Here is a 12,295-nt window from a genome sequence, read left to right as displayed (position 1 = left end):
CAACTCAATACTTTAGAAAATCTTCACAGAACTCCCGGTTAAAAATTCGTTGGCATGTAAAATTACTGTTGAATGGAAGTCATGCAGGAAGCTGGGCAATTGAAAATGGGTTTGGTGTGAATCCATCAAGAACAGAACTAGTTCTCTTCACTAGGAAATATGAAGCTACAGTTTAGCTACTTCTGTCTAACGGCGTTAGACTGAATTTGTCGGAAGGAGGCAAATAACTAGGGACTTTCCTCGAGTGCAATTGACTTGGAAGAAGGATATACAGGAAAGGCTAAAATGGATCTCAATACCTATTACACGCGACTAAAGTGTGGCGGGTAGTGATGAGGAAAAGCAGCTATAGGATTATATTAACAAGGGCCAAAGTTACAGGATATTCTTCTAAATCTGCTCCTCATTGAGAAATATCTTGAGAGTGTGGCGGCTAGGAACGTATTTAGACTATTTGAATCACCTAGAGGCGGGAATGCCACGCTAGAATATTGTATGATGTAGGTTACAACCCTGGACTACGGAGATACATATTTAGTAGTTGATTGAAAAGTGTTTGAGGGGTCTACAGTCTTTACTGATAGATCCAAGATAGAGATAGGTTGATAGCAACATAAAATAGTCTTATAGATCTTACAATCTGAAAAGCCGCCTATAATACAAATACACAAGTTACTAGGACATCGGAAGTAAGAATTTATGTTGACAGCAGCTCCTAAAGTTTTAAAATATTGCATTCTAGCTTGATTAAAGATGCAAAAGGGTCCTGAAAGTATTAGTCAGGGACACTGTGATATGTATACAGAGTAACGAGATCGCAAATACAATTGCCAGACTTGTTTCGGATCGGAACCTTAATAATAGTGATAATTCTGTAAAACCTTTTATCTGTTATTACTAAAGACTAATCTCCGAAAAATTCAAAGACTCCAACAAGTGATTCTGGATCAACCGGAAGGGTTGCAGAGTTTCTAAGGCACTAAATAGAGTACTTAGAATTGTTCAGGAAGAGTATAAGAACTATAGTAGATGTAATTACTGGTCATTGTGCAATTGGAGCCATTAGGGGTAAAAGGGTTGAAAACACGCAGTATTTTTGCAGGTTGTGTGAAGACAAATATGAACTAAAACAAGTATAACATATTTTATGCAACTGTTCTAGAGTATAGAGTCTGAAACTGAAATGGCTAGGTAAAAAATTGCACTGGAAGATGTAGCTGGGCATAACTAAGGCGATATTCTAGGTTTCATCTAACGAGATCAATCAAATGTATTTGAAGTTCTAGTTGATTCTTTTCGATCCCGTTGATTTTGCAAAATTTCCCAAATTAAGAAGGATTTAATTCAATCAATTCAATTGATCAATCAAGCAATTTATATCAGAAATTTATCTGATATAAATTGCTATAAAAATTCAAAGCCATTTATGTTATTTACTTGTATAACCCACTGTAGAAAAAAAGTTTATTGTACAAGCATAAATGGCCAGGACACCAGCTGGATGAAGAAATTTTTTAACAAATAATTATTGTAGCCATACAATGTTACATATATATTTTCCTTTTTTTTACACAACAAAAATAGACAATACTGCAGTCGAACAATGGGCGTATAAGTAGAAAAAAAACTACATACACATACTTTCATATAAATGCAAATAAAACAACTACATACAACAAAAGGATACTCGTTGTAAATGTATGAGTGTATTATGACATTGTAATTGGTATTTACGCAATAACGAACAAACATACACACACACACACTCACCCACATACTGTACAAATACGAAACCTTTAGATATTTCATAGAAAAAGAATCAAATGGAAAAATACAGGCAAAATCCAGTTTAAGGGATGAAATTGCATTCCAGTGATATACATATGAACATAAAACAACAATACATTTGGACAACAGAGCAGGAGCAACAAGGAGAGATGAGTGTGTGTGTAGGTGAAAGTATTATTTTATGTGGTTGTGAATGTGAATAGTGCAGTGCAGTGCTAGAAAACCATAACAACCAATCCTGATTGAAAGATTTCCTATGGGGTCATTGTTTCGGGTAATTTGTTATTGTAGGAGCAGATGGGAGGTGAGTGTGCGCAGTAGATGGAAATAATGCATAATTTGCACAAACGTGGCATGATAGGATAAAAGGAAACGGAAACTTACACACACAAGTTGGCAAAAACGAATACATAGATAAATATCTACTATTGTATACCTGACAAGTATGCAATACTTTTTACACACGCATGAAAATAAAGAAAAAAATAACAATATTAATATTTCTGTGTGTGTGTGTGGTAATGACAACTAGATGAATCATATTGAAATTATAGAATTCTTTATTAGAATCCTTTTTACACTTGTTGCATACAGACGCGTTTGTTAAAATTTTATTTGAAACGGAAAAAAATATATAAAAAACTAAGAAAAAAATCAATAAAATTTTTAAAATAAAAATTATAAATTTAAATATTGTGCTAAAAATATCAATATATTAAAATGTGTTTCATAACATTTCAGTTATTATTTTAAAAAAATCAACAATTGTTAAGAATTACTAACTAAAAATTTAAGAAAAATAAAATCATGATGTTTGGCATTTGTGATTTGGAAACATTTTTTAAAGTCAACATAACCTAAAAAGGAAAAAATTTATATAAAAAATTTAATTAAAAAATACATGAAATAATTTAAAAAAAAGTGAAATTAAGTGTTTTGTAACAAATAAAATTAAATCATAATCCAAATAAAATACTTAACACAACAGCTGGTAATTGGATTTCTGCTGCATATTGGATTTTAATAAAACAAATATTTTTGATAAAATGGAGGATGAAAATGACGATAGAGATGACACTAAAAGGTAAGTGGGTGGATTTTTTCTTTTACAATAAAAACTATTATTCAATGCAAAATAACTATAGGAATATCTTACACAATTTCTAACTAAAAGTGTTAAATAATCCATATCTTATATGTCATTCGTAGTTGGTAACTAATATAGTTTCTGGTACAAGAGATAATGATGTAAAATGAATGATATAAAATTTTAAATATATGTATTTTAGATTTAGCCAATTTTTTTTAAAATTTCAAAAAATCAAAAAATCCGAGTCCTTATAAATAGCGGACTCCATTTAGCCATGTCCGAACGTATGTTTCAATAAGTTTTCAGAAGACCCCAGACAATGAAGATAATATCCTGTCTTTCTTAAAGAACGCTATTTAAAATTTACATCGGCCCATAAATTATGAAAATATGAGAAAATTCCGAAACAACGCATACAAATATTATGCCTTTTTTCATACTTGATTCACAATTTATTGTTAATAACTCCCTCTAGAATATCGGCATTATTAGTGGATCGATCCATAATTGATCATGGCTCCCATATAAAGCCCATACAGAAAATCCATTACATGAACAAAGTTAATTCATTAACAAGTAACCATATCGGGATAAATTTTAATATTAATATGTTGTGTACATACACGAATTATTCAGCGAAACTTTTTCCGGATTGGCTCAAAAATCACTTAAACGTAAATCAATTAATAATAATGACAATCATTACTTAATAATGATATCGGAAAAAAATTCAACACGAAAAATTTTGAGCGCAAGTTTTTCTGCATCGGCCACAGCTATCAAATAAAAACCTCTTCTGAACATGAATTAATCGTAAAAAACTCATTACTTTTGATATCATAATCGATTTGAACTTCTACACGAATATGGTTACAGTCAGGTTCACTATATTACAGCAAGTCCATTCGCCTTTTCCTCTGGAAAAGTACTCGGTTAAAGTTCTCTTCTCTCTTAAAGTCCAGTACAGTCTTTGATTTAACAATTTCACCTGATATCGCCATAATTACCTTCTGGATGTCCGTAATATATGTTTATCTCTATTGGCGCCATATTTATTACAATCTCCAGGATCGAGTTGTCTCCCAGTTAGAGCTATCCTTGAAATAACAGACTTTTAAGGGTATTCCTTGATGACAGATCCCATCTTGGTGTATTGCAATCCGGGGGTATATAGGTGCTACCAATACTTTTAGTCGGCCGGGACTATAAATTGGTGTTTACAATTTAGTGCCTGGCTTAGTCCTTGCATAAATTGGAAAGAAGTCTAACCAGAGAACCACATAATCTGGAACTACGGGTGGCCAGTTGCCCGCAGGACTATGTCCTGGCTGGTCAGTTGTTTGAGGTTACTTCCGGATCCACGTAGTGGCTGTGGTTTAAACCCAAATTCGCGGGAAGAGTGTTTACTGATGTTGTTGGGGTATCTGTTGTTTACTGATGTAAACAACAGATACCCCACAGTGGAGTGACTGTGGGCCTAAGCGTTGTAAATGAGTTGTTGTTAATTGTATATGGTACGGGATGAATGTGGGGTATGCGGGCCTCACCCACCCGTTTATCTAGAATAAATGTGTCATATGTTTTTCTCTTATGAATGTGTCGGATAAATGAGAAGTGTGCTGGGTTGGTTGTATGGTGATGGATGAAAGGTATCATATGCAAATGACACCATTGAATTTCCTTCCTTGTCCAGATATGTTCAGAGTAAACTTTGTTTATATCAGAATTCCCACAGTGTGTCACTGTGACCAAGAACAAAGTCTCGGCTTATTTGATGGATTCGTACTTCGGTCTACCGGTTACGTCTCTAGGTGCTTTTGCCGAATCAACAGAGGCCCTCCCATCTGCGTGGTTGTAAACGGAAGTGATGTTTTACATCTCGGAAGTTAAGCAACGGGGCAGCAATGGTCAGAGATTAGATAGCTCAAATACTCGAGCAAAGTGCTTGTACATGGACCGGCTTTATCGATATACAAAAATTGCCACCTGATTTCTTCATTGAAGATTGAGGGGGCGGTGTTGAGTCGTCACAAAGCTCACCTAATGGTTGAAAAAGACCAACTTGAGATAGGGCTACACGCCGGGTACTCACGTAAAGCCCTTCGACATCCCTCCCCTTCACCATAATATTTTATCTGGGATCAGAACCTTATGGTTGACGGAAAATTCGGATCACTTGACACAATATTGCCCATATATTACACGTTTCAACTTAAAAAGTCAATCAGATTATGGAAGCAATCAATCTGATAAACAATATTGACAAAGATTAACACAATTCAGCATAAATTTAATTAATGTGAAAATCGTAAAACCATCGTTCAACAATAATCTAAGGGACAATGATGTTTTGCCGCTGCATAGTTCTGTGTAAATGAATTTTAAAGAATTTCATATATTTTCCATTATATTAATTTCGAGACAAAGTCTAACCGTTTACCACAAAAAATGGTGGTTAAATATTAATCCACGACAATTGTATTGCATTACATTTATTAATTCTTTGACACTATAATTAAAATTGTTATTGATTCTTTCTATGATATAATAAATCTTACATGATTTAGACATGTATTTGGTTTATTTTATTTTTAAACGTATCATTTACAAATTAGATTTTTGTAACTTGAGGCAATACGATTTATGTATAAACGGCTGGGATATATTAAATGATATAGATTTGTTTTCTATTTAATTTCATATTTTTATTAATGAAATATAAAAGGAGTTGCTTTTGTGCTATTTTTTTATTGTTTAGTGAGAATTAGTGAATACTATAGAATGGTCTTGACTATAGACGGGTCTATAGTCAAGACTATTAACTGGTCTATAGTAAAGACTATAGACTGATCTATAGTCAAGGCTATAGACTGATCTTTTGTGAAGTCTACTGACTGATCTATAGTAAAAAATATAGACTGGTTCATAGTCAAGACTATAGACTGGTCTATAGTCAGTACCATGGACTGGTCCATAGTCAAGCCTATATAATGGTCTATAGTCAAGACTGTAGACTGCTCTATAGTCAAGACTATAGACTGGTCTATAGTCAAGATTATAGAGTGGTCTAAAGTCAAGACTATAGACTGGTCGAAAGTCAAGACTATAGACTGGTCGAAAGTCAAGACTATAGACTGGTTTATAGTCAAGACTATAGACTGGTCCATAGTCAAAGCTATAGACTGGTCTATAGTCAAGACTGTAGACTGGTCCATAGTCAAAGCTATAGACTGCTCTGTAGTCAAGACTATAGAATGGTCTATAGTGAAAGACTACAGTCTGGTATGTAATCAGGACTATAGACTGCTCTATAGTCAGGACCATAGACTGCTCTATAGTAAGGACCTAGACTGCTCTATAGTCAAGACCATAGACTTTTCTATAGTAGACTTGTCTATAGTCAACACCATAGACTTGTCTATAGTCAAGACTATAGACTGGTCCATATTCAAAGCTATAGACTGGTCACTATAGACCATTCTACAGTCAAGACTATAGATTACGAAATGTTTAACAAATTATATTGTGAAGGAAAAATAATAATTCTAGGCATTTTTGTACACTTCACTGCTTACATTAATGCCTAGTATATATGCTCCTGGCATTTGACAGTCGTACAACTTCACTTCAAATCAAAACAGAGTTTTATTACGCTTGATGAAGTTGTAAATAATAATAGTAGTACCAGCTAAAGAGTATGAATATATTTATGTTTGTTTTCCCATATGCAAGTTATTTCTATTGTTTTGTTTGTTTTATTTTCAAACAAAGTTAAGTATTTTTACGTTGTAAAATGGTCACATCAAAATGAAATAATCTGTCAAATGCATTCGTTTAGTGTTGCGAATATTTTCCCAGGAATTTTTATATAATTTGAATCGATACTTGTACTCGTATTTGATAATGTTTCCAATGAAATGGGTAATGCGGTCTAAAGAAAACAATAAGAGGGTGCAGAATGAGGACAAAACGTGAAAAAACTATAGAAATGTTAAGTAATATTAACTGGTATTGCTGCAATAAAAAAAAACAAAACATGTCTAGTAAATTTAAAATGAATTTCGGATGGTGACTTTATATAAAGACATCGATTATTTCGTAATTTTTTATTTACGATTAATTTTACCAGAATTTTTTCATATTGATGTCAAAGTTGTTCGTGAAACATTTGAGAATTACAGCTCTAACAGTTTTTCAGATCTACGAATTTTTTTATTTAATTCGCAGGAGAGAGCCACGCCCTATTTGCTAGCCCGCCCGTTTTTCTCCTAAACATTCATATTGGTACTAAATTGGCTCCGGAAAAATTAAAGAATTCTATTTTCTTTATATGTGAGCTTTAACGTCCACTATACCTAAGCCTTTCAGTGTTTCCCCGAAACTTTAAACCTCTACTTATTGCAGTTTCGTATCTTCGAATTCACATGGGAGGAGCCACGTCCCTATTGCAAGCCCGTCCATTTTTTTCCTAAATATTCATATTGGTACTAAAGTATCTCCGAAAAATTTAAGAATTCTATTTTCTTTACCTAAGCCGTTTAGCTCGTAGTCATGACTATGGGTCCTCAACTTTGGGTCTTGATAGTTCCTTCGAGGTTATTATACCTAATACGGAATCAATGGAGAAAGATCAAGGATTAATGTAATGTGGCATAGTTAAGCATCGATCAAGGCCTTACTGTCATAAGTTCATTATAACAACTGACATGACTTAATATAAACGGAATGCCGCATATTCAGGCAATGTGGGTGTCTCTCTTGTAATGAACGTGCTGATTATCTGGCAAATAGGAACGCACATAGCTCTTTTCTCGGCGTGAACGTTTCTTAAGTATTCCACAAAGATATGGGTCGAATTCAAATTTAATTGCTTCTCGATCATTAAAAGTAATCTTAGAAAACTAACGGGACTACTCACAGGACACTATGTGCTCAATAAACTAAATTCAACCTGAACAAGTAAGAGTGTTATATTCAGCTATGCCGAATCTTATATACCCACCATCAAATCGAATGCCGTAAAAAGAATGCTCCTCTGAAAACATCAGGGAGATCAGGCTTAAGACAATTATTTTTGAAGACAAAATACTTTTGTCAAATTTTTAAACTATGAACTATGAATATGTATATGGGAGGTAGGGGCAATTATGGACTGTTTGTCGTAAAATTTGGTAGAAAGATTTCGAGTCGTATCTCGTATTTTAATAGGGGGTAGGGTGAGTTACCGACCCATTCCGCATTAAATTCGGTAAGAAGATTACGTTTCTATAAAAGTTGCTTATGTCAAATTTCTCCGCTATACTCGTATTTTTAAGTCAGTAATGAGCGATTAAATCATTTTCTGATAAGGTATTTGGGTTAGGTCAATAATGGACCGATCCATATAAAGTTTGGTAGAGAAATTTTATGCATATAAAACTTAATTATGTCGAATTTCATCGCTGCATCCCTATTTTTAAATCAGTAATGAGCGGTTAAAGTTATTATCTGAAGGGGACCTTATATGGGGGGTATGGTTAATTATGGACCAATAAAATTTCTTCGAGAGAACTCGTATTTTTAAACCAGCAATGAGCGGTGAAGTTGTTTTCTGAAGGGAACCTTATCAATGTAGGGTCAATTATGGACCGATTCCCATTAAATTTGGTAGAGATATTTTAGATTATATAAAACTTATTTATGTAGAATTTCATCGCTATATTCGTATTTGTAAGCCGGTAATAAGTATTAATGTCATTTTCTGAAGTGGACCTTATATGGGGTGTAGGGTCAATTATGGACCGATCCTAGAGAGAGAGAGAGAGATTTCGACGCATATAAAACTTATTTATGTCGAATTTCATCGCTATATTTTTAAAACAGTTATGACTGTTAAAGCAATTTTTCGGGTGGACACTTGTATGGGGGCTACGCGAAATCGTGGACCGATGTTGCCCATTTGAAATATCAAACAAACCTTACCTATAAGGAATATTTTAACTCTCTAGCTCTTTCCGTTCGAAACCTATCGTGCTTTCAACAGACAGACGGACGGACATGGCTAGATCGTCTTAGAATTTAAAAATGACCCAGAATAAACATACTTTTGTGGGTCTACGACCAATATTTCGATACGTTACAAACGAGGTGACAAAATCAATATACCACTCATCTTTTTTGATGGTGAGTATAAAAATGTTATAAGAATACTATGAAGATTATTTCAACAAGTGTTTCGAGGTATCCCATGTCTAGGGTTCTATCTCAATATCATGGTGAATATCAAAGGTCTGCACAAAAGTCATTGAATTTTATAATTTTTAAACAATTATTTAACCATTTGCCGATTTTATGTTATAAGGGTTAGACGATAGGGTTATGACCAATTATGGACCGATCCTCGAAGAAAGGATTTCAGTCTTATAAAACGTATTTATTTCGCAATACGCTATGTATTTGCAGAAATTTTCAGCACCTTAGATACTTCCATTCTTCAACAGACGTATGTGGTCACATAAATCTAAGTAAGTAGAATTGTTACCATTCTACTTACTTAGATTTATCTAATACTAGCTATACCCAGTGTGCTTTGCTACCCTAAAAGAAATATAAATAAAAAATCTTCTTAATAATTTTGAAGATTCTAACTGCAATGTTTTCCAGAGATGCATTTTTTCGGAACGTTAATTAAGATTTTAATGTAATCGATGACAAATAAAAAAACATCTAATATTTTCCCAGATATACGAAATTTTGTATTTAATTCATATTGGGGGTGCCAAGACCCCATTGAAAGTCCGCCCGTTATTCTCTAAATGTTCACATTAATGTCAAAGATCTTCATGTAGAATTTGCTCATGAGTTCTAATAGTTTCTCAGATATACGAATTTTTCTATTTAATTCATATGGGAACTCACAGCCCCCAGATGAAAGTCCGCCCTTTTTTTTCTCCAAAATGTTCATATGTATAATAAAGTTCTTCTTGCAATATTTGAAGAATCTTGTTCTATTAGTTTCCCAGATAAGCGAAATTTTGTATTTAATTCATATGTGAGGTGCCAAGCCCCCCATTGAAAGTCCGCCCGTTATTCTCTGAATGTTCTCATGAATGTCAAAGTTCTTCAATTAAAATTTGAAGATTCTAGCTCTAATAGTTTCTCAGATATAATATTTTCCTATTTAATTTATATGGGGCTCCAAGCCCCCCATGACGAAAGTCCGCTCTTTTTTCTCCAAAATGTTCAGATGAATATTTAAGTTTTTAGTGCAAAATTTGAAGAATTTAGTTCTATTAGTTTGCCAGATAAACGAATTTTTGTATTTTATTAATATGGGAGGTGCTGCTCCCCTCATGGGTAGTCCGCCAATTTATTTCCTAAAATGTTTACATGGATGTTAAAGTTACTCGTGCAAATTTTTAATATTCTAACTATAATAGTTTCCAAGATAGACGAATTTTTGTATTTAATTTATATGGGAGGTGCAACGCCCCCTAATGCTAATCCGCCCACTTTTTGTCTTAAATAATTATATTGATACTAAAGTTGCTCCGACAAAATTTGAAGACTCTAACTATTATATTATCTCAGATATACTAATTTAATATTTTCTTAATATGGGCGTGGCACGTCAGGAAAATCGGTCCAGCCGTTTAGCACTCTATAAAGCACAAACAAACAAACAAACAAACATACATACATACATACATACAAACACACTTTCATTTTTATATATATAGATAGATTTGAAATTATGCTGTTATTTTGCAATTTTATTGAATAATGTTCCACCCTAAAATGAGTACCGACTTAATGCTATAATCATATGCACATACATACATATGTATGTACGACGTACATTGTACGTACATCGATACGTATGTTTATGTTTTATGCAAACAATGAAATACATAAATAAATCCCTGTAATCATAAACATACGTTTAAATTTAGGTTTTTTTTAATAGAAGGGGTGGTTTTATTTAGATATTTATGATTTTTTGTTTGTTTTCTTCATAACAAATTGTAATAATGACGTAAGAGTTCAGGTGTAAAAAGTGTAACAAAACATATTAACAATTTAATGAAATCAATCAGTTATTTAATTTGAATGAAGAAATATTTTTTTGAAGACTTTGTGTGAATTGCCAACCAGAATAACGGTTGTATGGGTTTAAGAATACGCTAAAGTGGTTCTAAAAGCTGTTTGTTTTAAATAAATTTTTACATGAGCTTTTCAGTGAAAAGCTTCATTATATTTCTAATGGCATTGCATATACAGTTTACGGATACATTTTATAAAACACATTTTATAACGTATGGGAATATCGGAGTCTATTCAAACACTAGCTATACCCAGTGTGCTTCGCTACCCTAATGTTCATATGGTAGTTAAAGTTGTTGGTGCAAAATTTGTGGATTCTAGCTCTAATAGTTTCTCAGATATATGATTTTTTGTATATAATACACCATGCCCACTATTGCTAGTCCGCCCATTATTGTCTTAAATATTCATATTGATAGTAAAGTGAGTGCCACTAATTTTCCCTATTACAAATATTTTCACTTATATACTAATGTGATATATTCTGTATATGGCAGCTGCCATGCCCACTATAGCTAGTGTTCGTACCAAAGTTGAGTTCTCTTGATGTCAGAGTTTCTGAGAGATGCGACTATGAATACTTATTTTGTATGTGGGAGTGGCACCTTATTCATATGACTTCAACCATATTACAACATACATACGACGACTGAACTTTAAGTAAATATTCCATGAGGTCTGTGAAAAGAACGTAATTAAGAATTAAACCTTAATTTTATATAGAAATGTCGAAAATTAATCATTGTATGCATACAGGGATAATTTTATATATAGAATAGATCTTTTAACAAGATACTGCGATCACATTTATTTTTCAGCAAGTTTATAACTCTTCGTTAACTTTATATATTTTAAATTTACACTTCTGAATTTTATTTTTATAATTTTAGAAGATCTCGAAATCTTAGTGAAAAGAAACGTCGAGATCAGTTCAATTCATTGGTCAATGACTTAAGTGCATTAATCTCAACCTCAAGTCGGAAAATGGACAAATCAACTGTACTCAAGTCAACAATAGCATTTCTAAAACATCACAATGGTTGGTATATATCTTTTACGGAATTTTTAAAATATATAAACAATTTTTTTTTATATAAACAGAGGCAACCGATCGTTCGAAAGTGTTTGAAATACAACAGGACTGGAAACCCTCATTCCTAAGCAACGATGAGTTTACGCAACTAATGCTGGAGTCATTGGATGGTTTTATTATAGTTTTCGGTAGTCGTGGTTCCATATTTTATACATCCGATAGTATAACAGCTCAATTGGGTTATTTACCGGTAAGTTTAAGCATTTAATTTAAAAGAAATATTTGAAAACTTAAATACTTCT

At 32.9% G+C, this 12,295-nt stretch overlaps 1 protein-coding gene across 3 annotated transcripts in view; it reads left to right on the top strand.

Moving 5' to 3' along the window:
- The window catches only part of LOC119609691 (circadian locomoter output cycles protein kaput), a 48,176-nt gene that overhangs the window by 26,458 nt on the left and 9,423 nt on the right, over window positions 1-12,295 (top strand). For all 3 annotated transcript variants that reach the window (XM_037964565.1, XM_037964566.1, XM_037964564.1), the window contains exons 2-4: window positions 2,530-2,872; window positions 11,851-11,999; window positions 12,062-12,243. In XM_037964565.1, the coding sequence (XP_037820493.1) occupies window positions 2,835-2,872; window positions 11,851-11,999; window positions 12,062-12,243 (369 nt within the window). In that variant the 5' untranslated portion in view covers window positions 2,530-2,834. The remainder of the gene's footprint in view (window positions 1-2,529; window positions 2,873-11,850; window positions 12,000-12,061; window positions 12,244-12,295) is intronic.

Source organism: Lucilia sericata, unplaced genomic scaffold, assembly GCF_015586225.1.
Source record: "Lucilia sericata isolate MDLA Ls3-8-SP2 unplaced genomic scaffold, ASM1558622v1 Contig001040F_arrow, whole genome shotgun sequence".
In the NCBI taxonomy this organism is placed as follows: domain Eukaryota; kingdom Metazoa; phylum Arthropoda; class Insecta; order Diptera; family Calliphoridae; genus Lucilia; species Lucilia sericata.
The sequence above is the reverse complement of the archived record's forward strand: the minus strand, read 5'-3'. Positions and strand labels throughout refer to the sequence as shown.